We start from the raw sequence: 27,928 nt of genomic DNA, 5'->3' as shown, positions 1-27,928 counted from the left end.
AGAAAAAATATAAAGCAGGCACAGCACAATATCTAATAACTATTATTTTAATTATCTACTCTGTTTACTGGCCCGAGACCAGGATAACAAACTGGCCTGACAGGATATAGCTTTTACTTCCTGATATTCTTGCTAAAAGGACAGAGACAGGAAGGAAGTAGAAGCTGACAGAAGACAAATAAATATTAACTCCTGCCTCAGCACAATTCACCAACACTATGCTATCTTAGTGAATGAAGCAAGTTCTGACTTTTCACTGTCAAGAACTTCTCTATTTGAGACAGTTTACTTTCAGAGCAAGGGTTCTTAAAAATGGACCCACAGATAGTTTTTAGGGTCTGGGAACTCTTGAAATAAATATAAAATGGTGTACATGGATACACATATTCTTTTGGAGGTGGCAGGGGCCTAAAAGCCTTTTTCAGATTCTCAGAGTAAATCCTTGACACAAAAATAGGCTATCAAAATATGAAAAATCAGACAACTATATTTAATATCCCTGGGAGGATTAAAAATCCTTTTGTCTCTAAAATCCTCTTCTATAGACTTGAAAATAAGCTATTAATCAAAAGATCTTTTGTCTTTTCATCCTTTAATACATGGCTTCTGGTCTGCCATAAACTTGACAGGAATTGAGTCTGTGAAATATTCTAATATTATAACATACTTCGATTCATTCATTCAACCAACTAACCTATACTGAGATTCAGTGGTGTCAGGTACTACATGCATTAACTTCTAGACCTATCCAAGTGAATAAGACATAGCCCCTGCCCTAAAGGAGTTCAAATTAAAATGAAGACCACAATAAAAAAATGGTGAGTACTATTACAAAGAAATAAAGTTTCTAGAAGTAAAAAGAAAAAAGCAATTAGCAATCAAGATTTTAGTGAAGGTCTGAAAAACCAGATGATATTTAAGTTGGGTCTTAAAGCATATGTAAAGTTTATAAGGTAAAAGGTATGCTCGGACAAAGGGAACAACAGGATGAGAAGCACAGTAAAATAAAAATGTGTGGCATGTTGATGGAGAGGTCCACCCACCACATGGCTTGAGAAAAGGGATAAAATCAAAACTGAGAGTGCCAAAGGAAACACATGGTGTCTTCTCTCAAGGAGTCTGATGGTGCCCTAGAAGAAAGGATTCTACTTTACTGTAGGAGGTGGCTAAGACAAAAGAAAGGTCAGGAAGCCAAAGGAAAACCATGGAAGAAGAGCCTTCGTGTCATACTCAGAAAAGTAAGGTGGATCCAGATGGGAACAGGACATCACTAAGGGATCTGAGTTGTATTTTATACACCAGCTGGAGGTATAAGGGAAGGAAGGAGAGACTCAAAGCACAGACTCAATGAGGAAGTTATAACAGTAATCCAGAGAAGAGATAAGGGGTTAGTAAAACCAATAGCACAGACAGGACAGATTTCAGCAAAACTGAAAGTTATTTTCTCATCTATTATATAAGCTAAGCATTAGGAACAGAACAGTGAACAAACAAATAGTCCTTATGCTTAAGAAGCACATCGGTTAGTAAAAGATCCAAATAAAAGAGATGATTATAATAAAGTATTTAAATGCTATGATTACTATAAATAGTAAAACTATGTAAGATTTGATAACTATGAGGGTTAGGAGGTAAACAAGTCAGAGAAGGTTCCCCCTTCCAGAGGAAGTGATGTCTAAGGTGAGATTTGAAAGATCAGAAGGAGGTGATCATGCTAAGGAGATGGAAAGGTAGGAATGATTTCAAGAAACATTTCAAAGGTAGAAGAATAAACAGATAAGAGGAAGAAAAATCTCAGATTTCAAGCCTGAGTGACTAGATGAATGGTGACATCACTGAGAAAGGCAAAATAAATGAGACAAGGAGAGTAGTCAGGGGAAGACTGGGAAGTCATGTCTACTGGACATTCTCTAGAAGGCAAATGAAAAATATAGGTCTTAGGCTCAGGCAGGAGATCCAGTATTTGAAAAGATTATGATATCCCAACTATATTTTAAGTTAATGGTCTTACTATTGGACAAAAAGACTACCATTTGCAACTTGGAAAGGACAGCAAAGTATAATTTCCTGAATAGCAATGCTGGTGGTTGTGCTAAAGTCCACGGCCACAGGCTACTCTCTGCTGGCTCCACATCATGGTTCAGAACGCTTTAAAAACACAGAGCCCAAAGATGCTCCCTTGGTAAAGGCTTCTTTTTAAAAAATTGTGTGAGTGGTGAGAGCCCAACACCCATTTCACTCTAGTGCGATGAGGATGATGCTAACTAATACACGGAGCATGCCACCTGGATATGTGGCATCACTACGGGTCGGGGCACATGCAAGTACGAGAGGGGCTTCGTCTAGACAGTTTATCCTTCACCTATTTTTTCTGTACAGCACCCTGAGGTAAACCAATTTTAAATGTTTGTTTTGAGTAAACCAGTTATGACGATTTATGCTAACAAAGATTCAATTTGATTCTTCTGGCGAGGTGAAAGGAGTTAAAAGCAGGTCATTCTTCAGTATTATCTGTGCAAGTCCTTCATAGTTGACTTGTCCATCTCCATAAATATCCACTTCTCTTATCATTTCCTCTACATTTTCTTCATCTGTCAGTTTTTCTAAGTTTCTCATGACATGACATAGTTCTGCCACATTGATTAACCACTGCCATCCTTATCAAAGACCTGTCAAATACCTCACCAATTCCTTCTTCACTGTATATTTCATTTTTCTAGCCATCATAGTCAAAAACTCTGGGAAGTCAATGGTGCCATTACCATAAGCCTCCACCTTGTTGAACATATCCTGCAATCTGGCTTCTGTTGGGTTCTGACCCACTGACTTCATGACAGTTCCAAGTTTCTTTGTTGTGAAGGTACTATCACCATTGTTTCAAATAGGGAGAAAGCTTCCCTAAACTCAGCAATCTGTTCTTCAGTCAGCTGATAAGCTATGGGGCGAACGAAGGGAGATGGAGCAAAGGGAGTGAGGGTGGCTGCACCAGCACAGGGGCTGGAACAGCAGATGGGGGTGCCACCGCTGCGGTTTGGTGTGCGCTCAGTGAACTGCCAATATCAAACAGCACTGAGCCCATGAGGCTCCCGCACCACTGCCCTGGTATTACAACTATTGCTTTTCCTTCTTTAGGTTAAAAATATCATGCTAATTTAACCTGACTGACATAATTAAATTCCTATATAGAAAATGTTGAAGGAATTATATTAAAAATGTAAAGAAAAAAAATGACAAAAAGGCGTCCTGCCTCAAACTCTCGTATTTTCAACTAGAAAACAACTTCATGAACCAGAGATGGAAACGTCTCATTTTCTGGCTAGTAACAAAGAACATTCTTTACCCAACTAACTCTTTAGGTTATATATATTGCTTTTCTTATCTCTTTTGATTTTCCATGGTCAAAACAAAATATTATTCTAAGAAACATACTCTTTTCTCATTATGCTCTTCTATTTCAAAATGCTTACTAGTATGCATTATAACGATCACAGAGAGGGAAAAATTAAACTGGTAAAGCACTGTATTCATTACATAGTCATTACGATTCCATATTATGTATTATTTAGTTGCAGGTTTGGTCACTGGACTGAAATTATAAATCTTCATCTAAAAACCAGCAAATAAGGGGCTAATCTTGGGATGCCTGGGTGGCTCAGTCAGTTAAGCATCTGCCTTCAGTTCAGGTCATGATCCTGGGGTCCTTGGATAGTCTTGCATCAGGCTCCTTGCTCAGCCTGCTTCTCCCTCTGCCTGCTGCTCCCCCTGCTTGTTCTCTCCCTCTCCCTCTCTCTGGCAGATAAGTAAATAAAATCATTAAAAAAGGGAGGGGGAGGCTAATCTTTTGTCAGACAGCAATTTAGTAAAAGCCATAAGCATAATCTGCTTAAATTCTTTTTTCCTGTTTTATAGTTACACTTACCACATCCTGATATATTAATGAACAATTCAAAAGCTAAAGAGTAATACTATGGCACAGAAAAAATTGTTACTCACAATCACAAAAACCAAGATTTATAATGTAGTATCTTGAAGAGTTGGTGATATAGTGACCTAACACAAGCCATTTATAAAAGTGAATTTTAACAACATAATTTTAGCATGGGTTGATGAATCTCATTATGACATGAGTGGAGTTGACAGATGATAGACGTTTGCCTACACTGTAGATCTCATCTAAAAGAAAAGCCTAGGGAAAATATTTTCACAAATGCCAAATCATGTATAAGTGTTTTATACATTTTTACTATGGGACTACAACCTAAAAACAAGGTTGTGGAGCTCTATGATTTTCTTAATAAGATAGTCACAAAATGTTAGATATGTTTTTATGTTTTAGTTGCAATTCACTATAAAGGACTGTCACTAGTATATCTTAACATTATGGTTATTAAAAGTCAGTGAAAGTTCAATTTACCAAAATGTAACTACTATTAGAAACATCTGCACTGGCAAGAATGCCAGTGTTATGTATGATGCTCTACTTCCTATTAAAGCTCACTACAGAAACATTTCATTTATCAACAACTGTTAGAAGCCAAGCAAGTCCTAGAACATTGGGGCATATCTACAAGAGGCACAGAAGACAAGTATTTTCAAATCTAGCTGTATATATACATTGAACACAATGTATACTACACATAAGGCAAGCAAAATGTTAATGGACCATATAGAGACCATATGAAAAGTCTACACACCATTATAGACTCAATAATGAAATGTTTACTTCTTTTATTCTGAACCAAAATAAAAAATTGCTTTTTTTAAAAGATTTTATTTATTTATATGACAGAAAGAGAGACAGTGTGAGAGGGAACACAAGCAGCCGGAGAGGGAGAGGGAGAAGCAGGGTTCCCTCTGAGCAGGGACCCCAATGCAGGGCTTGATCCCAGGACCCTGGGATCATGACCTGAGCTGAAGGCAGAGGCTTAACCATCTGAGCCACCCAGGTGCCCCCAAAATTGCTGTCTTAATGAGAGGCAAATATATAATAGAAGGAATGTAGAACTCTAACTTAACACAACTGGATTTGGGGTGCCACCCAGCCCTACTGTTGGCGTGATCTGTGACTGAATTATTTTCATGAGTAAGGAAAAAATTGGACTATATAATCCTCAAGGGTTTTGTTTCTGTTTTTGTTTTTTACTTAGTGTGATTTCAAGTGTAGAGGCTTTATGTAAATAGGCAAAAGTCCAATTTTTGCGCAGGAAATAAGAGTATCACAGAACTTAGAAGGCAGATAAACTCAAGACTAAATTTAAAAAAATTAAAAGCAGGGCGCCTAGGTGGCTCAGTGGTTTAAGCCTCTGCCTTCGGCTTGGGCCATGATCTCAGGGTCCTAGGATCGAACCCCACATTGGGCTCTCTGCTCTGCTTCTCCCCCTCTCTCTGCCTGCCTCTCTGCCTACTTGTGATCTCTCTATCAAATAAATAAATAAAATCTTTTAAATAAAAAAATAGGGACACCTGGGAGGCTCAGTGAGTTAAGGCCTCTGCCTTCAGCTCAGGTCATTGTCCCAGGGTCCCGGGATCAAGCCCCGCATCGGGCTCTTTGCTCAGTGGGGAGCCTGCTTCCTCCTCTCTCTCTCTGCCTACGTGTGATCTCTGTCTGTCAAATAAATAAATAAAATATTTTTTAAAAATAAATAAAAATTAAAAACAAAAAAGAAAACACAAACAAAAACTACATAATGACACTGTGCCCAGACTTATTTTTATGTCAAGTCATATTGTTCAAAGAGATAGATGATACTAAGGCTAATCACCGAAATTACTATGGATTTAAAGCTATGGTGCCTTCAGTAGCATTTACCTCTCCAGAATTCATGCCTCCTTCTGGCAGAATTTTCATGACAGGATACCCACTCCTCTATGTGGTCCTGGTAACAAACTATCCTTCCACCACTCCATGACAGAGTTCATGGCAAATTAAACTACACATCCTTGGCCCCTGACTATTTCAGAGACAGGCATGGCCCTAAGCGGGTAAATATGGAATCTTAGGGTTTTTGCAGAACTGCCAGAAAAGAGGTACTCCACTAGATCTAAAATTACAAATACACAAGGCTAAGTGTGCTACAGCCCTTTTGACAATATAATGAGAAATTCCATCTGAGAATGAACAATCCAGTGGAAGTGGAGACAAGAAATAGAGCAAGAAAACAGATTATAGCATTTAAGTCCCAGTATGAAGCTCTTTAAGACCTCTTAGAGGTAGATAGAGATGGCTTATCCATCTCTATCTACCTCTAAGAGGTCTTAATTTCACAACTCAACAAATTCACTCTCACTTAAATTAGCTTGGGTTGAATTCTTTGTTGCAACTGAAAAATCATAACAACTAAGTTTCCCTATAGCAATTTTAATGAGGAAAGATCATTCCCTATTTCTTTCTAGCCCAGATAAATCATTGTACAACCCCCCTTATGTCTCAATACCATCAATAAAATAAAGTATCAGCCATTACCTGCTTCAAACTGTTATGAAGGTTAAAAACAGAAAAGGTTTGTGTAAATACAAAATGATGCTTAAATCCAACACTGTGTAGATGGAAAAATGGTCTCATTTTTTAAAAAGTAATTTCAGGAGGTCATTTTTACAGTATTACCATACAGTTTCTAGGGAACAAGGGAACTAAGGAAATACCAATAGTGCCTGTTGTACTTAGATTCAAATCCAATTGTACTTAAGTCTGTTCTACATACTGCCTATGTATGAGAGAGACGATTCAATTCCAAATAAAGTGTCCTGAGACAGGTTTGTATGACTGGGCAAAATAACCTCTCTAAGCACCTAAACTCCTTACCTATAAACTAGGAACAATAAAATCTAACTCTACAGTTTCTGTGAGAAGCAAATGAGGTAACAGTTATGATACCTCTTTGCACAGTATATGCATCTAACGTTCTTTCCATAAAATGTATTAAATAATGTTTTTCTAATATGCTATTCAAATATCTAAAGCTGGAGGAAAACTATACTCCATTCATTCTAAGATACACATTTTTCTCAGCCTAAAGTCAGACAGTATTTATAGCTAATGCCACTGTTTATTTGGCAGTGATTTTTATTTTTTTTTTTAAGATTTTATTTATTTATTTGACAGACAGAGATCACAAGAGGCAGGCACAGAGAGAGGAGGAAGCAGGCTCCCTGCTGAGCAGAGATTCCCGATGCGGGGCTCGATCCCAGGACCCTGGGATCATGACCTGAGCCAAAGGCAGAGGCTTTAACCCACTGAGCCACCCAGGTGCCCCCTTGGCAGTGATTTTTAGTTTTGTGGTACATAAGAAAATAGTGCATCTTGCAATTAAAAGGTTGCCTTAGATTTGATGAATCAGGGTACACTGGGAAAAAAAAGAAATAGGATTCAAGGATTCCCAATTAAAGAACCACAGTACTTAAACAAAGTAGCATTTACCAAGATACATATTAAAAACAGAAATGTGTGTGTGTATTTACATAGTCATCTTAATTTTAGTTTACATACCTCTGTAGATCAACTATTTCATTGTTAAGGGTATCTAGCTCCTTAATAGCAGAAAAATCTGCAACAGGACTTGATCCTATGATGTTCTAAAAACAAAAAGTTCACAATTAAAACATTATTACTATAAAACTATATATGGTAAAGCATTAAAAATGTCCAAAAGCACTACATGGATACAGATTATTACACATTTTACAGTATTACTAATACTTTAAATTCATTTAAGAAAATTATATCTAGTGTAATTTAATACACACACACACAATTATAAACTGAGACATTTTCCCTTAAATTCTCCAAAAGCTGTTGCTCTATAATAGGTACCACCACTTGAGATCCCAAAGTCCTTGTCACTTTATTCTAGCACCTGTTTAAAACCTTGAAGTAAAGCAGATACCAGATTTATAAACTAATTCCTCCATTAAAGAATAAATTTCTTGGGGAGATGGATAGTGACTTATTTGTACTTGTGTCATGTCCTCTGACACAGAGTAAGTAAACAAATTTTTGTTGAATCTCAGAATCATAATGGTAACTGATTTTATTCAATTCAAAATTTACTTTTGTTAAACAATTTTGGTGCCTACTCTATTTAAAGTAGAACCAGCTACTCAGCATGTTCCATAGTAAATTTTAACATCAGCATATATGAAGCTGTCTTCATATATGACATCCTTTACATATGGTTTTCTTTCAATAATGAAAGTGTCAAAATTGGTCTCTGAATGGTACCTGTAGTTAGAAAATCTAGCTGGGTTTATTCTGGTCTCTGCCATTTTACTAACTGCATGATCTTCACTATAAAACAGGGAAATAATCTCTGCCCTGCCCACTTTAAAAATTAAATTAAATAAATAATGTATATGTCACTCTAAAACTTAGTAACATTTTACAATTGTAGGGTATTACTATAATTAACCTACTCAACAGAATATGCCCTTAAGATGGATGACCTCCCAATAAGTTGCTTCCACCCTGGCTCACAAAGATTGTGAACCATTTTGATTCGTTATATATGTGGCTGAAGTCAGGACAAGAAGAGAACTGCTCCTTCAAACACCTAACCAACCTCCAGTGCTATAACCAGACTGACAAAAAAACAGAATAACCACCATTAGGAAATTTTTAAATTGAGGCCTAAACATGTAAAACTAAAATACGTTGAGGACTTTATTAGCAAAACATAAAACTTAGAATTAATACATATTTTATCATGGACTTAATACATGTCATCAACTTGGACAACAGAAGAAGAAACATAAAAGTTCACAATATCCCATCTCTTCACATGTATATCATGATTTACAATTTACTAAGCACTTTCAAATCCATTAATCATTCTCAAACTAATCTGAAAACTGGGCTGTAAGTATGGCCGATATTATTAGTAACCCCATTTTAGAGCTAAGTAACTAGATTTAAAGCACCTGCCTAAAGATGAACCCAGCTAATAGAGACATTGATTAGGAAACCTCTGATTAAATTAAAATCTATTTCACAGTATGCACCTTGGCACTTGGATATCAAGATCATTTAGGGTAAATGAAACCATCACCCTAAAAGCAAACTTGATAAACAGGTATGTCAATAAAATCTGGCAAATAACTCCCTCCATATTTCTTTAGGCCCATTGCATTATTTAGTCCTCAGATGTTTTGTCTACCAATACCAAAATTCATCTGTTAGGATTCAATTAATGCTAGTTTCAATCTTATTATAACTACAAATTTTTATCAAATGTAACTCTTACTGTTTTACTGTGTTTCACTAATACCCCGACCCTTATCATCTTAAATTAAATTAGAAATTTTAGAGTGGATTTCTGAATGTGACAGGAATTCACTAGGATTTTAAGTCTGTCTAAACTTGATATATGAGCTAACTCTAGTCAGACAGTTTGACAGTTGAACAAAATGAAAAATCAGGACTTTGTCTCACTTTTATCTCCAAGAGTAACTGCTACTGAGAAATTCGCTAGGAAAGGTCCAAGTATACCAAGAAACTGAGGACTTCCACACCTCTTCTGCTACTCCAGCTCAAAAAAGTGACTCACGGCTGACAGTCTTTCACTATTAAAAATATCATCAGATAAGAAGAGTGAGACAAGTAAGTTTAACCTCAAACAAGTTAGGTGATACCACAGATGACTCCAGAAGGCAGATTAGTGTACTGTTGGTATAGCTTGTATCACTCCTCAATTGCTAACACAGAAATTAAACTCCCATTCTAAAGTAATAAAATGGCATGCAATCAAGAAATATGGAAAAAGTTCAGCTAATAGTATATAAAGTGTAAGAAGGGCATATGGAGAAAAATGTAGCATGTCCCCTTTATTCAAAATATTTTGTCTCACCCTGTTTTGTGCATTACACAAAAATTCCACTTTGCCACTTAAAAAGCCTCTAATTGTAAAATTATAAACCAAAAACCATAATGCTAAAAAAGGCATAAAGTAAAGGTCTAACCTTGAGAGAGTAGAGTTAAGAAACTGACAGTACAAGAAAGGCGAAAAGCAGAGTGCTGCAGAATGGAAAAAATAGTCCAAACTAGAAAAAACACAGAAAGGAAAGCAATATTCAAAAAAAGATTAGTCAAAGCTGCAAAAAAATGCAGTTCTAAAAAATCAGATTATATAGAGAAAAGAGATTATTCGAAAGACAAAACAAATGCAAACTTTAAATACTTATGGTTAAAAAGTTGGGTTAATAGATAAGACAATAATGATAAAATCCCATTTTAATGTACAATATTGATATCTGACATAATTAGCCAAAAGTGTCTATGCTCTAGTGAATGGACTTCAGACAAATCTATTAAAAACTCTGTAGAGCAGATGCAACCTGGGGTGTCTACTAATGTCATCTGCTTCAGAAAGCTCTGTCACATCTGTAGTTTTGCACTGGTGGGAGATTTAGTGGGTATAAAATGAAGGTGACAAGGTGAAAAAACAGTCTGCATAGGTGAAAAAACAGGATGAAACAACTCAGATATAGTTATAGCAGAGAGCATACATACAAATCTCTAACTTTTATCTTTCTGGGTGGCATCACTTTTCGTCTTTTCCACAACTTATGGAACCTATATCCTATGTCACCAGAAATCTCAAAAATTTCAGAAAATGCTCTCCCTTTCCTTAAAACTCACAAAAGAGATAATCAAATACTTATTTTATTTAAAACTAAGGATTAAAAACTCCTAGAAGTAATTTCTATACCTGGTAGCTATAAATTTCCATTTAGTTGACTTATTAAAAAAATCAATTTTGACTTTTATTAGGTTAAAATGGGATTTTTTTTAACCTATGTGACAAAATTACTACAAAACCAAACTGTTCTACTGACATTTTAAAGACAGCTCTCCTTATACCACACATCTAACAACTTTTATTATATCTAACTCTGAAAAATCACCACAGCAGTAATTACTTTATAGGTCATAAAATATTTAAAAATACAAAGTATGTATTTTTAGAGGCAATAATAGTCTCTAGAAAACGTTAAGTCCTTTTGAAACTCTATGAAGGCCAAGATATTGTAAATACACTATGCTAGGAAGGATGTCTAGAGGAGGAGAGAAAAATCGAGGCACAGCATGGTTAAAACAATGTAGTTTTGAAAACTCCCATTGCTGGCCAGAAACCAAAAGTTGCTAAAACCTGCTTCTAGCTGTTCAGATATGAAATTTGGCCCCATACTCAGGAAAAGGTCATCTACGTAGCTAAAACCACACAGACTTCTCAACATTATGTTTTTCTTGTTTACATATAAAACTGACACGAATCATAATCTCCTAGATTTTGTTTTTAATTTTGTATTATTTTGGGTGAATCACCAAATGAAACACAATAATTTAATTCTTATAGATTTCATTTAAATTTTATACCTTATTCATAAAAATTCGCAAATCTAAGACAGGGAAGAGGGGGGAGAAAGACCACATTTTTCCAATTTTTAGATTGGAAAATATGTTTGCCATATGTGTAATGAATGCTGGGGTAAACGAGCTGCAGTCCAACAATGTCATACAAGGTGTCTGAACATATTTATAGACACAAACTAAACCACAAACAGTATACTGCTCTACCGATAGCCAGATACATTTTCTCCACTGTTTCATTCAAATCAAGTCTGTCATCTAACACAGCACTTGTTTCCTTTTGTTAATACATTCCAGTTTTCCGTTGTCTTACCTTTTGTAAATTGGTCCTGTCTGATGGTGGAACCATTTCAGGAGTAAGAATGTGAGGAGGATCAATGCCTTTTATTAACTTTTGATTGATCAAATGAAAAGCCAAGGCAAACTGATCTTTTGAAAGCTTCCCACAGTCCTTTGTGTCACATAATGTCCTGTACAAATAAACAAAACAAACAATATAAATGCTACCACTGCTATTCTAAAAATCCAGGGAAAAAGTAATAGGACTAGGTAGCTTTTAAAAAAAAATGATCAATTGACTCGGGAGAGAAGGGTGGGGTTATGGACATTGGAGAGGGTATGTGCTATGGTGAGTGCTGTGAAGTGTGTAAACCTGGCAATTCACAGACCTGTACACCTGGGGATAAAAATATATTATATGTTTATAAAAAAATAAAAAATTTTAAAAAAATAAAGAAGAAGACAAAAAATGATCAGTTGAGTTAAAAAAGAAACTCATACTTCTGTGTGCGACCTACCCGAAACTTAAACTCAAATGTTAGAAAAGAGAGATGAGCTAAAATGGTTTTTAAAAAAGAGAAAGAGAATGTTCACCTTGATGCTGAGCAGAGGCCTCTTATCTGGGTTTGCTTTGTACTTTCTTACCAATTTTCAGAACTATTACAGAGTAAGAGTTGTGGTGGGCCAAAGAATCCCAACATTCTCAACATTAAAAGAGGTTAAAAATAAAACCTAAGTTTCAACAAATTTGAGTCATTAGTGGCGTTAGAATGATTCTAAAACAAGCAAAAATTTCCACGTTGGCTTGCTTCCTGCAACTCTTGGGAGTAGGCGGATATAAGGATCACCAAGTCAAAGCAGAAACAACAGCTGCAAATGGAGATCACATGTGAAGAGAAGGCAGCAATGTGGAAAGCTTTACAAAATCACTTGAAGAGAAACAGCAAATGTTTTATCCTGTTTTCTTCTCTGTCCTTCCTTCCTCCCTCTCTCTCTCTCTTTCTTTCTAAAGCTCAGCTTTCTGAAGTCCTGATCTGTTTCATTCACTGAAACTCAATGTGGCCTGATGAAGAGACTACGGGTAAGGTGTCAAAGAAATCCTGAATTCCAGCTTCTCTACTTGTTTCTTCTTGTGACCTTGAACAAATTTTTTTAACCTCCTCAAGCCTTAGTTTCTTTATCTATCAAGTAGAGATAACACACATTCTGCAAGGTTACAGTGAGAATTAAAGGTAAAGTACAGGAGCACCTGGGTGGCTCAGTCGTTAAGCATCTGCCTTTGGCTCCGGTCATGATCCCAGTGTCCTGGGATCAAGCCCCACATTGGGCTTCCTGCTTGGCAGGAAGCCTGCTTCTTCCTCTCCCACTCCCCGTGCTTGTGTTCCCTCTCTTGCTGTGTCTCTCTCTGTCAAACAAATAAAATCTTCAAAAAAAAAAAAAAAAACCAAAAAAGGTAAAGCACATAAAGTCTGGGCATAATGCCAATTCCATGACAACTGCCATTTACTGAGCACATTGTCTGGCCAAGGCATTTCAAAGTGGCAGTTATTATTAGTTACAGATATTTAATCTTTCCCAGTCTTGAGTTCTTGTTCCTCTTAAGGCAGACCTATTGTCCTCCTTTGTTCTTTTCTAAGTTTCTCTTTGCAGTTATTTGGTTCCACATTTGATGTTTGCTGCCTCTTGAAAACCTCAACATAATCTCTAGTATAGTCAGGTGGATGGACAACAGGCACACTAAAATTTTCATATGTATGGTCTTATTTAACATGACATGCACTGAACACTCAAGTTCATCTTTTTTAAGGACCAAGTGTGTACTCCCTATGTAAAGGTATAAAAGTATACATGTGCCATACAGAATGGTAAGAGCATGCCTTGAAGATACTCTTCTGTACATTGACTAAATTTCAGATTTTTGGATTCTCCCTTAAAAATTTAAGTTTAATTAACTGATATAAACAAATGCTGCATTTTAACATTTTAATAATCATTAACTGATACTGTCAACTTATAAAACAGGTAATACATTCTCAAGCTTTTATCCAATATCCAGAAGAAATTCTCATATTTAAATTTTCTCTACAAAGAATTTTGAAAGTTAACTATCCAATTTACAAATGCCTAAAAATAAGAATGCGCAAAACCAGAGTTTTACAAAACCATATTTGTTTTCTAAATTAATTTAAATAAAATCTTACCAAATATGGGCCAGTAAGGTAGAAGGTAAACCTGTCTTCAGGAAGATTTCACGGACTTCCAATCCAGATACAAAGCCATCCATATCTTTATCAGTTTTCAAGAAGATCTCATCGTATTTAGCCTTTTCTGCAGGGGATACAACCCACTACAGGAAAGAAATAAAAAGAGTAATAAGAACAAGTAAATATATAGCTATATAAGGGGTTTCTGTCAAAATGAAATACACTTTGAAATGTCATTCTTGCAACCCATGAGAGTATCTGTCAAAATTTTGAGCAATTCCATCCCACTAACTGCAGCAATAGTATACCATTCCATCATACCCTAATCAAAATGCTGTGGTGAAGAGAAAATTGCGGAAGAAAAATACACGTCAGTTGGGATATACTTATAGATGCCCATTTCACTTTTTTCCTTTTAAGTAATAAATAAATTCAAGCATAGTTAACTCTTGACTTATGAATGACATTAAGATGAGTAACTGGGAGAGTCTGTACAAACAAAATATTCAGATAATTCTCAATCCCTATTTTTCAGAGTTTCATTCAGCATTCATAGCTATAGCTGAATTAGCTGATTTGCATATCTTGTCATTATTTTCCTTTATGCAGCTTGACAAGCAACAGGCTGGAGGGGAAAAAAGGCTTGGGACAATCCAAAATTGGACGATATGATCCCAAAGAATCAAGAGTTAACCAGGGATTAAGAAAACAAAAACATCTATTAACTATGCCTGGGCAAGCATGCCAGATTAGCACGGAGTATCTTCTGTCTCCAACTCTAAGTCCACGTAGATCAAAGCAAAGCCAATAAAACATCCATAAGTAAGGCCAAATGCAGGAGGATTACGTCTTCGCCGGGACACCATATTATTCAGATTCAACCAGAGGCTCTAAATTTTTGATCTCTTTGATTGCTACTTCTGTCTTCATCAAGCAATCAACTGTTAAATGCCATGCACTTAAAAAAAAAAAAAAAAAGTCCTTTAACACTGATAGATCTATACCTGTCTTAACGGTGCTTTGGTAGGTAAAATGCCTACAGGTGGTAAGGAGTGGTAAGGTTTCTCGGCTGATGCTGATGAGGGGATCAACCGCACAGAGCCTGATATACTGACCGTTTTTCTCTTAGAAGGTGGCACCAAGGCGGGAGGCAAGGACACTGGCACAGGTTCTTTCTCCAACGCGCAATATACCAAAAACATGGCCTTCAAGAGAAATGAACCAGGGTCATATATATTAAATTCATTTAACAACATCCACCCACTGAGTTATTATTGTTCAACAACAAAGCAGCTACAGTCTCAAAAAAAATTTTTTTTAAAGAAATTGGGCTGGGAAAGAAGAAAGGAGAAAAGGAAATAAATCAAAGCCAAGCAACTTTCAGGAAGATATCCAAAGTAGCAAAAAGTCAGACACATACCCTTCAACTAAAAGTCTTGCAATGTCAAAAGCAAACAACCTGGAAAAAAGATATCTGCAAAGAAAGAGTTAATCTTCCTAAAAAGAGTCCCTAGAAATTAACAGAAGAAAAAGGTAAAATCCAACAGGAAAATGGGTAAAGAGTAAAAACAGATATTTTACAGGAAAGTAAAAATTACAGATGGTCTACTCTTGAAGATACAAATTATGCTCACTTTCATAAAACTTCAAATTAAAACTATATTAAAATACATTTTCCACTTACTGGCAAATATCTGAAGTTTCATAATGTACACTGTTAAATAGACTAGGCAAACAGGCACCTTCAGACATTGCTAGTGGGAGCTCAAACTGATACCAACCCTATGAAGGGCAAATTGGCAACAACTACCAAACTTATTTACTTCTCATTTGGCTTAGCAATCCCCCTTCTGGGATCTATTCTCAGACTTACCTGCCTACATAAAAAACACTGTATGTAAAAGATTGTTAATCACAGAATTCTTTGTAGCAGCACCCAAGTGCTCAACAACTAAAGACTGGTTTAAAAACATTATGATACAGCTATACAATAAAATACTATGAAACAAAAAGAAAAAACACAAAAAACCATTAAAAACATTATCTTAACTGTGGTACCTTCACAAATAATATACAATTATCAAAACTCATCAAACTATATACTTAAATTGAATGCAATTCACTGAATGTAAAGTAGTTCTTCAACAAAGCTAACCTGGGAGGGGGAAAAAAAAAGAAACAAAGAGCTCTCCATGTGAAGCTATCCAAGTACAGTGTTAGTGTGTCTCAGAGTGTGTATAGTGTGTTATCTCTTGCGGTAAGGGAATAATGATTATTCATGTGTGCTTATATTTGCATTTTAGAAGTCTAGAAGAATGAACAAGAAACTAAGAAAAGTGGTTGGTTATAGAGTGGATATAAATGGAGCACTGAGGGCAAGGATGGAACTGAGTTTTTTCCACTGAATATCTTCTTATATTGTACTGATTTCCCACCCATGAGAATATATTACCTATTAAAAATTATTTTTAATTATTAAATACATAAAGCATTGGCACAAAGTCGAACAACCTACATACAGAATGTCAAGGCACCTTCAAGACTTTCAAAAGATAGTTTCCACGACAATCTTCAAGCATATGAAATTGCTCAAAACAATCTGGAACGTACAAAAAGATTCCAACAGCAACTGGGAGGAAGTTTAAGTACCTCTTAATTATTCTTCTTCCACTGAAAATAACATTTTTCCCCAAAAAAGTTTGCTTACAATTCTAAGTTAAGTTTTATGGGACTTTCAAATCAGTGTTTATTGAGCACCTAATACAACAACACTGATCCCTGATTTCTGTGATTAGAAATATCATTTTTAAAAATTTTTTATTTTTAAATAAACATATAATGTATTATTAGCCCCAGGGGTACAGGTCTGTGAATCGCCCTCAGAAATATCATTTTATATATGAAGAAACTGAAGCTCAGAAATGCCAAGTAACTTGCCTGATATCCTTTAAAAAACTGATAGTATAGGATTCATACAAAGCTCTGGTTTTTCTCAGATTTATCAGCTTCATTAGGAGTACACATGTAAATTTATAATACCATGTTCTCTAAAAGGGATAAAACTAACCTTTCACCCAGTGGGTCCCAAATTGTAGCAGGTATCTGAATTACCTGAACAACTTTATAAAGCACAGATTTCTAGGCTCCACTTCCAGAATTCTAGAATCACTAAGTCTGGGTTGGGCCTGATATTTTAAATTTCTAAGAAGTCTCCAGGGATGCTGATGCTCTTTGTCCTGGGACCATATTTAACCGTTTGGCCCAAACCAAGAATTCTCCTCTTCCCATTCACTAGTCAACTTGAAGAATTCAATTTAGTTTTAGAAACACACAAATTTTATTATCTTCAAAAGCTTGAAACTCCAGAGTGAAAACCATCTGGCTAGTACATACTTTCAACCAAATTTATGATATAGGCAATATTATTAAATTGGCACCGAGCTAAAAGAAGTGACTAACACGCACATTAAAGGTCAGCATTCTTCTCACTATAGATGGGAGTCATTTCCTGGAAAAGGAGACACTAGAAGCAAAAAAGCCATGTCAGCTATCTGCTGCCAACAGGCAACACATTTTTTGGAAATTAAAAAAAAAATTATCATTAATTTCATGTTGCACTGAGAATAGTTTCCCTGACAAAAGTGAAGCCAAAAAATTTTCTAGCTAATAAGATAGAAGAAAGTTAACAGTATACTGCTGGGTGATTTTTTTTTTTTTTTATTGTACTTTAGCCTCATCAAAGCCTGCTGTTGAAACAAATATAGCAACTAAATCAAATGATGCACCATATTCAAAGAAAGAAAGAAAGAGAGAGAGAGAAAGAAAAAAAGAAATAGAGAAAGGGAAAGGAAAGGAATGAAATCTGGCAAAATCAAGCCTAAGCTTTCTCAGTGATAGCAGGGAAGAGGGGATTTAGTTTTACTACTGCAGTCAATTACCAGTAGCTTCTTTATTTTCTTTTTATTCTCTGTGCTTTTAGCGAATACATGTCAAATTTTAGTAGCTATCAGAATCTCTAAGAGGGCTTCTTTGACCCTACCCCAGAAATCCTGATTTAGTGGGGCTAGGCTAAGGCCTGAGAATCTGCATTTCTAACAAGTTCTCTGGTAATGCTGATGTTGCTGAAGGGAGACCATGCTTTGAGAACCAGTATTTTAGTAGTCTCCTTAAGAGTTTTATTTGTTCCTTCATCTACTTGAACTGCCAGTTTTAATTTCTCAAAATAGCATTCTGGGATGAAAATAATGGGTATTTCTTATAAATACAAGTTTTTTTTCATCAATTTAATTCAACAAAATACTTATGGAGAAATCTCTAGCCACCAGGCAGTGTGCTAGGCACCAGAAATAGAAAACCAGAAAGACCTTTTATGTTTACCACCTGGTAGAACCAGCAACCATCTAACAAGTTGACTTCAGTACAATGTGAACATGTTAATACAAATACAGTTAATAAATCTCAAAGTGCCAAAAACTTTTCACATGAGGACCCAACAAATGCTATGGACAAAAATTTAGACCACTTACTTGACAGAAAAATTTAAGGCCTATTAAGAATGTAAAACCCAGTACAAAGGGACGCCTGGGTGGCTCAGTTGGTTAGGCGGCTGCCTTCGGCTCGGGTCATGATCCCAGCATCCTGGGATCGAGTCCCACATCGGGCTCCTTGCTCAGCAGGAAGCCTGCTTCTGCCTCTGCCTGCCACTCTGTCTGCCTGTGCTCACTCTCTCTGACAAAAAGAAAAAAAAAAACAGTACAAAGATATGAAGACAGAATACAAAGTAAAAAAGGCAGGAGTCTGCCTCTCCAGAGAACAGAATAGGAAAAGAGGAAACAGTAACTTCATAGTGAAGAAATCTGGCAAACAGCATCTTTACCAAGTGACAAAGATTAACATCACCATTAATGGCATGCGGGCATTATGTACCACCTGATAAATGTGATGAAAAAGTCCTATCACACTTGTGGTATTCTTTCCAAAAACCCATACCCCTAGTCTATCCATGAGAAAAACGTCTGACAAACCTAGATTGGCAGACATTCTACAGGATACTTAGCTAGTGCGCCTTGATAATGCCTAAGTCATAGAAACAAGACAGAAGGGACGCCTGGGTGGCTCAGTTGGCTAAGCAGCTGCCTTCAGCTCAGGTCATGATCCCAGCGTCCTGGGAACGAGTCCCACATCGGGCTCCTTGCTCCGTAGGGAGCCTGCTTCTCCCTCTGACTCTGCCTGCCACTCTGCCTGTGCTCGCTCTTGCTCTCTCTCTCTCTCTCTCTGACAAATAAATAAATAAATAAAAGAAGAAAAAAAAAAAAAAGAAACAAGACAGAAAAAATATTTATATACTAAAGGAGACACCAGGGAAATGCAAATCAAAAGCACAACACGGTATCGCCTTACATGTGTCAGACTAGCCAGAATCAGAAAGACAAGAAATAACAAGTGTTGGCAAGGATGTGGAGAAAAAGGAATCCTTATGCACTGTTGGTGGGAATATAAATTGGAGCAGCCACTGTGGAAAACAGTATCAAGTTTCCTCAAAAAATTAAAAACCAGAAATACCCTATGATCCAGTAACTCCACTATTGGTATTTACTCAAAGAAAACAAAACTCTAAGTCAAAAAGATGTATGCACCCCCATGTTTACTGCAGCATTATTTGCAATAGCAAAGAGATGGAAGCATCCCAAGTACCCACCAACAGATGAATGGTTAGAGAGATGTGGTGTACACATGCACACATGTACACACATGGGAATATTATTCAGCCATAAAAGAGTATGAGATCTTCCCATTTGCAACAATATCGATGGCCCCAGAGAATATGATGCTAAGTGAAATAAGCCAAATAAAGACAAATACCATGATTTCACTCACGTGGGGAATCTAAGAAATAAAAGAACAAAGAAACAAAGAGACAACGAGACAAACAAGAAGACAGACTCTTAAATACAGAGAACAAACTGGCAGTTACCAGGAGGGACGTGGTGGGAGGGATGGGTGAAACAGAAAAAAGAGATTAAATAATACAAACTTCCAGTTGTAAAATAAGTTGCAGAGATGAAAATCACAGGACAAGGAATATAATCAGTAAGAGTGTAATAACATTGTCTGGTAACAGTAACTGTACTTATTGTGATTATTATGGTTACTAAGCAATGTATAGGATGGCTGAAACATTATGCTGGACACCTGAAACTAATACAACACTGTGTGTTAATCACATTATTTCAATTTTAAAAAAAGCTACAGACTCTGAAAAGTTAAAAAAAAAAATGGTATGGACTATGTTGTTCATGAAATAAAAAGATGGAAAAGATTTATCAGGTAAAGTCTACCGAAACAATGCTAGAGAGACTACTGATACTGACAAAACCACAAGGAAAATCCTAGAACCAAAAGAACTAAATTAACTGAGTAAAATCTAGAATTTAATTTAAAGAAAATGTTCTAAAATCTTCTGGGGTTAGGAGGTAAAGAAGAAAGAAGTGAAAATAATCTAAAGGACTAGTTTTACTGGAGTGAAGGTTAACTTATTTTCAGCTACTGGAGAAATAAGTAGGATTTAGTACAGAGACAGGTATTATTAACCATTAATGGAATAGATGTAACAATTTCCACTTTAATAAGAACAGAAAATTCAATGAATCACTACTTGATAACCAGCAACAGCAGAAACAGAAAAAAAAGAGAGAAAACAATAATGTTAACTAAACAAGATAGGGGGAATAAAAATCAGTATCTGTATCATTATCTTAAAAAGACAGAAGTTGTCAAATGAGGTAAAAAACTGAAACACAGCAACATGCTGTTTTCAAGAGATACATTATAAATATAAGAAATATCAGGTAATTCAGATAAAAAGAGAACAGAGGCAGCAGAAATATCACAGGAGGGGCACCTGAGTGACTCAGTTGATTATTAAGCATCCAACTCTTGATTTTGGCCTAAGTCATGATCTGTATTTTTTTTAAGATTTTATTTATTTATTTGACAGACAGAGATCACAAGTGGGCAGAGAGGCATGCAGAGAGAGAGGAAGGGAAGCAGGCTCCCTGCTGAGCAGAGAGCCTGATGCGGGGCTCAATCCCAGGGTCCTGGGATCAAATCATGATATCTTGGTCATGGGATCGAGCCATCTCCCCACCTCGGGTTCCAGGCTTAGCAGGGAGTTTGCTTGAGATTCTTTCTCCTTTCCCTCCCTCTCTGCCACTGCTCCCAACTCGTACACACTTTCTCTCTTTCAAATAAATAAATCTTTAAAAAAACATATCACATGAGCTGGAATCCAAAATTAAAGGCACTAACCATAATAAAGATGGGAAGAATTTCTAAGGAATGCACACAGAAAGAAATCAAATGTGCAAAATGGCTAAAATTAGTAAATCTAGGAGAAGGCATATGGATGTTCACTATTTTTTTAAAGTAGTAACTTCTTATAAATGCATCATTCATTCTTAAATTATTCTTTCAATAAATGTTTACTTTTATTCTAAAAAAGAGAAAGTTACCGAGTAAAAGGCTTCAGGGTATATAACATAAACTGTATTTAATCACTTACCTTAGCACATACTACCGTTAATCAAATGAGAATAATACTATCCTCCATCTTTTTTAACTGTGCTTATACAAACGCTTCTTTGAAATTTTAATTGTTGTCTTTATAGAAAAAAGAAATCCCTCTACCAATCTTACCAATGCAAAGATTTTACACCAGTATTCTTCTATTTTTTTTTTAAGTTTTTTTTTTTTTTTTTTTTTTACTTATTTGACAGAGAGAGAAAGCACAAGTAAGCATAGGGGCAGGTAGAGAGAGGGGGAAGCAGGCTCTCTGCTAAGCGGAGCCTGATGCAGGGCTCGATGCCAGGACCGAGACCATCCCTGAGCCAAAGGCAGAAGCTTAACCCACTGAGCCACCCAGGAGCCCCAGATTTTATGCCAGTACTCTTAACACAAAAGCTATTTATAAAAAGTTAATATGCAGAGTTTGACAGTCGTTCAAAGTACATCATCAGCCAAATCTCAATGTATCATTTTCTCTCCCCAGAACACCACACAAACATTGAATCAACCTCAAACATGTAGCTGGGAAAAATTCTATTGCCACTGTGAGGGGGTATATCCCCTGCCACTTCCCAATTATCACGCAAATTAAAATAAAAATACTAGGGACTTAGGGCTATCAACTCAAGTCACTTTAAGTTTCCACTTCTGTATTTTTTCCCCCAAATGTAATAATCCTTAATCTTCCTATTTTAGTTGGCTCTTAGGCTATAAATAGAATAAAACTTGTGAAAGAGCAAAAAAAGAAAAATAAGGAAAACAGAAATATACTCAATAAAATTGATATAATGAGTTATAGAGGTCTAATTATCTCCCAAACAGAAATGTTGAAACATCCAGGGAACATATATATGTAAAAACAGGTCACAAAATGGGCAACAAAAAAATCGCAAGAAAAAAAAAATTTTTTTTATAAACATATATTTTTATCACCAGGGGTACAGGTCTGTGAATTGCCAGGTTTACACACTTCACAGCACTCACCAAAGCACATACCCTCCCCAATGTCCATAACCCCACTCCCCACAGCAACCCTAAGTTTGTTTTGTGAGATTAAGAGTCACTTATGGTTTGTCTCCCTCCCAATCCCATCTTGTTTCATTTATTCTTCTCCTACCCACTTAAGCCCCCATGTCGCATCACCACTTCCTCATATCAGGGATATAGGATAGTTGTCTTTCTCTGATTGACTTATTTCGCTAAGCATGATACGCTCCAGTTCCATCCATGCTGTCGCAAATGGCAAGATTTCATTTCTTTTGATGGCTGCATAGTATTCCATTGTGTATATATACCACGTCTTCTTTAGCCATTCATCTGTTGATGGACATCTAGGTTCTTTCCATAGTTTGGCTCTTGTGGACATTGCTGCAATAAACATTCGGGTGCACGTGCCCTTTCAGATCACGATGTTTGTATCTTTAGGGTAAATACCCAGTAGTGCAATGGCTGGGTCATAGGGCAGTTCTATTTTCAACATTTTGAGGAACCTCATGCTGTTTTCCAGAGTGGTTGCACCAGCTTGCATTCCCACCAACAGTGTAGGAGGGTTCCCCTTTCTCCGCATCCTCGCCAGCATCTGTCATTTCCTGACTTGTTCGTTTTAGCCATTCTGACTGGTGTGAGGTGATATCTCATTGTGGTTTTGATTTGTATTTCCCTGATGCCGAGTGACATGGAGCACTTTTTCATGTGTCTGTTGGCCATCTGGATGTCTCCTTTGCAGAAATATCTGTTCAACTCCTCTGCCCATTTCTTGATTGGATTATTTGTTCTTTGGGTGTTGAGTTGCTAAGTTCTTTATAGATTTTGGACACTAGTCCTTTATCTGATATGTCGTTTGCAAATATCTTCTCCCATTCTGTCAGTTGTCTTTTGGTTTTGTTAACTGTTTCCTTTGTTGTGCAAAAGCTTTTGATCTTGATGAAATCCCAATAGTTCATTTTTGCGCTTGCTTCCCTTGCCTTTGGCGATGTTCCTAGGAAGATGTTGCTGCCTGTGTTCTCCTCAAGGATTTTGATGGATTCCTTTCTCACATTGAGGTCCTTCATCCATTTTGAGTCTATTTTTGTGTGTGGTGTAAGGAAATGGTCCAATTTCATTTGTCTGCATGTGGCTGTCCAATTTTCCCAGCACCATTTATTGAAGAGGCTGTCTTTTTTCCATTGGACATTCTTTCCTGCTTTGTCAAAGATTAGTTGACCATAGAGTTGAGGGTCTATTTCTGGGCTTTCTATTCTGTTCCATTGATCTATGTGTATGTTTTTGTGCCAGTACCATGCTGTCTTGATGATGACAGCTTTGTAATAGGGCTTGAAGTCCGGAATTGTGATGCCACCAACGTTGGCTTTCTTTTTCAATATCCCTTTGGCTATTCGAGGTCTTTTCTGGTTCCATATAAATTTTAGAATTATTTGTTCCATTTCTTTGAAAAAGATGGATGGTACTTTGATAGGAATTGCATTAAATGTGTAGATTGTTTTAGGTAGCATAGACATTTTCAAAATATTTATTCTTCCAATCCAGTAGCATGGGACATTTTTCCATTTCTTTGTGTCTTCCTCAATTTCTTTCATGAGTACTTTATAGTTTTCTGAGTATAGATTCTGTGCCTCTTTGGTTAGGTATCTTATGGTTTGGGGTGCAATTGTATATGGGTTTGACTCCTTAATTTCTCTTTCTTCTGTCTTGTTGTTGGTGTAGAGAAATGCAACTGATTTCTGTGCATTGATTTTATATCCTGACACTTTCCTGAATTCCTGTACAAGTTCTAGCAGTTTTGGAGTGGAGTCTTTTGGGTTTTCCACATATAGTATCATATCATCTGCGAAGAGTGATAGTTTGACTTCTTCTTTGCCGATTTGGATGCCTTTAATTTCCTTTTGTGTTCTGATTGCTGAGGCTAGGACTTCTAGTACTATGTTGAATAGCAGTGGTGATAATGGACATCCCTGCCATGTTCCTGATCTTAGCGGAAAAGCTTTCAGTTTTTCTCCATTGAGAATGATATTTGCAGTGGGTTTTTCATAGATGGCTTTGTTAATATTGAGGTATGTGCCCTCTATGCCTACACTTTGAAGAGTTTTGATCAGGAAGGGATGCTGTACATTGTCAAATGCTTTTTCAGCATCTATTGAGAGTATCATATGGTTCATGTTCTTTCTTTTATTGATGTGTTGCATCACATTGACTGATTTGCGGATGTTGAACCAACCTTGCAGCCCTGGAATAAATCCCACTTGGTCGTGGTGAATAATCCTTTTAATGTACTGTTGAATCCTATTGGCTAGTATTTTGGTGAGAATTTTTGCATCTGTGTTCATCAAGGATATTGGTCTATAGCTCTCTTTTTTGATGGGATCCTTGTCTGGTTTTGGGATCAAGGTGATGCTGGCCTCATAAAATGAGTTTGGAAGTTTTCCTTCCATTTCTATTTTTTGGAACAGTTTCAGGAGAATAGGAATTAGTTCTTCTTTAAATGTTTGGTAGAATTCCCCCGGGAAGCCGTCTGGCCCTGGGCTTTTGTTTGTTTGGAGATTTTTAATGACTGTTTCAATCTCCTTACTGGTTATGGGTCTGTTCAGGCTTTCTATTTCTTCCTGGTTCAGTTGTGGTAGTTTATATGTTTCTAGGAATGCATCCATTTCTTCCAGATTGTCAAATTTGTTGGCGTAGAGTTGCTCACAGTATGTTCTTATAATAGTTTGTATTTCTTTGGTGTTAGTTGTGATCTCTCCTCTTTCATTCATGATTTTATTTATTTGGGTCCTTTCTCTGTTCTTTTTGATAAGTCTGGCCAGGGGTTTATCAATCTTATTAATTCTTTCAAAGAACCAGCTCCTAGTTTCGTTGATTTGTTCTATTGGGTTTTTTTGTTTGTTTCTATTTCATTGATTTCTGCTCTGATCTTTATGATTTCTCTTCTCCTGCTGGGCTTAGGGTTTCTTTCTTGTTCTTTCTCCAGCTCCTTTAGGTGTAGGGTTAGGTTGTGTACCTGAGACCTTTCTTGTTTCTTGAGAAAGGCTTGTACCGCTATATATTTTCCTCTCAGGACTGCCTTTGTTGTGTCCCATAGATTTTGAACCATTGTATTTTCATTATCATTTGTTTCCATGATTTTTTTCAATTCTTCTTTAATTTCCCGGTTGACCCATTCATTCTTTAGAAGGATGCTGTTTAGTCTCCATGTATTTGGGTTCTTTCCAAACTTCCTCTTGTGGTTGAGTTCTAGCTTCAGAGCTTTGTGGTCTGAAAATATGCAGGGAATGATTCCAATCTTATGATACCGGTTGAGTCCTGATTTAGGACCGAGGATGTGATCTATTCTGGAGAATGTTCCATGTGCACTAGAGAAGAATGTGTATTCTCTTGCTTTGGGATGAAATGTTCTGAATATATCTGTGATGTCCATCTGGTCCAGTGTGTCATTTAAGGCCTTTATTTCCTTGTTGATCTTTTGCTTGGATGATCTGTCCATTTCAGTGAGGGGAGTGTTAAAGTCCCCTACTATTATTGTATTATTGTTGATGTGTTTCTTTGATTTTGTTATTAATTGGTTTATATAGTTGGCTACTCCCACGTTGGGGGCATAGATATTTAAAATTGTTAGATCTTCTTGTTGGACAGACCCTTTGAGTATGATATAGTGTCCTTCCTCATCTCTTATTATAATCTTTGGCTTAAAATCTAATTGATCTGATATAAGGATTGCCACTCCTGCTTTCTTCTGATGTCCATTAGCATGGTAAATTCTTTTCCACCCCCTCACTTTAAATCTGGAGGTGTCTTCGGGCTTAAAATGAGTTTCTTGGAGGCAACATATAGATGGGTTTTGTTTTTTTATCCATTCTGATACCCTGTGTCTTTTGATTGGGGCATTTAGCCCATTAACATTCAGGGTGACTATTGAGAGATGTGAATTTAATGCCATTGTATTGCCTGTAAGGTGACTGTTACTGTATATGGTCTCTGTTCCTTACTGATCTACCACTTGTAGGCTCTCTCTTTGCTTAGAGGACCCCATTCAATATTTCCTGTAGAGCTGGTTTAGTGTTTGCAAATTCTTTCAGTTTTTGTTTGTCCTGGAAGCTTTTAATCTCTCCTTCTATTTTCAATGATAGCCTAGCTGGATATAGTATTCTTGGCTGCATGTTTTTCTCGTTTAGTGCTCTGAAAATATCATGCCAGCTCTTTCTGGCCTGCCAGGTCTCTGTGGATAAGTCAGCTGCCAATCTAATATTTTTACCATTGTATGTTACAGACTTCTTTTCCCGGGCTGCTTTCAGGATTTTCTCTTTGTCACTGAGACTTGTAAATTTTACTATTAGGTGCCGGGGTGTGGGCCTATTCTTACTGATTTTGAAGGGCATTCTCTGAACCTCCGGAATTTTGATGCTCGTTCCCTTTGCCATATTGGGGAAATTCTCCCCAATAATTCTCTCCAGTATACCTTCTGCTCCCCTCTCTCTTTCTTCTTCTTCTGGAATACCAATTATTCTAATGCTGTTTCGTCTTATGGTGTCACTTATCTCTCGAATTCTCCCCTCGTGGTCCAGTAGCTGTTTGTCCCTCTTTTGCTCAGCTTCTTTATTCTCTGTCATTTGGTCTTCTATATCGCTAATTCTTTCTTCTGCCTCACTTATCCTAGCAGTGAGAGCCTCCATTTTTGATTGCACCTCATTAATAGTTTTTTTTATTTCAACTTGGTTAGATTTTAGTTCTTTTATTTCTCCAGAAAGGGCTTTTATATCTCCCGAGAGGGTTTCTCTAATATCTTCCATGCCTTTTTTGAGCCCGGCTAGAACCTTGAGAATTGTCATTCTAAACTCTAGATCTGACATACTACCAATGTCTGTATTGATTAGGTCCCTAGCCTTCGGTACTGCCTCTTGTTCTTTTTTTTGTGGTGAATTTTTCCGCCTTGTCATTTTGTCCAGATAAGAGTATATGAAGGAGCAAGTAAAATACTAAAAGGGTGGCAACAACCCAAGGAAAATATGCTTTAACCAAATCAGAAGAGATCCCAAATCGTGAGGCGGGAGAAAGGGGATAAAAAGAGGTTAGAAAGAAAGAAAGAAAAAGAAAAGAAAAAAAAAGAAAAGATTTTTAAAAAGAAAATGAATAAAGAAAAGTATAAAAAAGAAAATATATATATATTAGATAAACTAGTTAAAAAACGTTAAAAAAGAAAAGGCTAAAAGTTAAAAAAATTTTAGAAGAAGAGAAAAAAATGAAAAAGAAAAAAAATTAAATTAACTGCAAGACTAAAAAATCACAGGGAGAAAGCCATGACTTTCGTGCTTTGCTTTCTCCTCCTCTGGAATTCTGCTGCTCTCCTTGGTATTGAAACTGCACTCCTTGGTAGGTGAACTTGGTCTTGGCTGGATTTCTTGTTGATCTTCTGGGGAAGGGGCCGCTGTAGTGATTCTCAAGTGTCTTTGGCCCAGGCGGAACTGCACCGCCCTTACCAGGGGCCCGGCAACCTCAAGAAATTTTTTTTTTTTTAAAGATTTTATTTATT

General features: G+C 36.6%; 1 protein-coding gene and 1 pseudogene across 3 annotated transcripts in view; both read right to left on the bottom strand.

Moving 5' to 3' along the window:
- The window catches only part of EPS15 (epidermal growth factor receptor pathway substrate 15), a 144,303-nt gene that overhangs the window by 68,523 nt on the left and 47,852 nt on the right, over positions 1-27,928 (bottom strand). For all 3 annotated transcript variants that reach the window (XM_032360898.1, XM_032360897.1, XM_032360896.1), the window contains exons 9-12: positions 14,961-15,050; positions 13,843-13,988; positions 11,676-11,832; positions 7,487-7,572 (exon numbers count right to left, since the gene is read on the bottom strand). In XM_032360898.1, the coding sequence (XP_032216789.1) occupies positions 7,487-7,572; positions 11,676-11,832; positions 13,843-13,988; positions 14,961-15,050 (479 nt within the window). The remainder of the gene's footprint in view (positions 1-7,486; positions 7,573-11,675; positions 11,833-13,842; positions 13,989-14,960; positions 15,051-27,928) is intronic.
- LOC116600685 lies at positions 2,452-3,046 on the bottom strand (annotated as a pseudogene).

Source organism: Mustela erminea, chromosome 10 (assembly GCF_009829155.1).
Source record: "Mustela erminea isolate mMusErm1 chromosome 10, mMusErm1.Pri, whole genome shotgun sequence".
In the NCBI taxonomy this organism is placed as follows: domain Eukaryota; kingdom Metazoa; phylum Chordata; class Mammalia; order Carnivora; family Mustelidae; genus Mustela; species Mustela erminea.
This window is presented reverse-complemented; position numbering and strand designations above follow the sequence as displayed.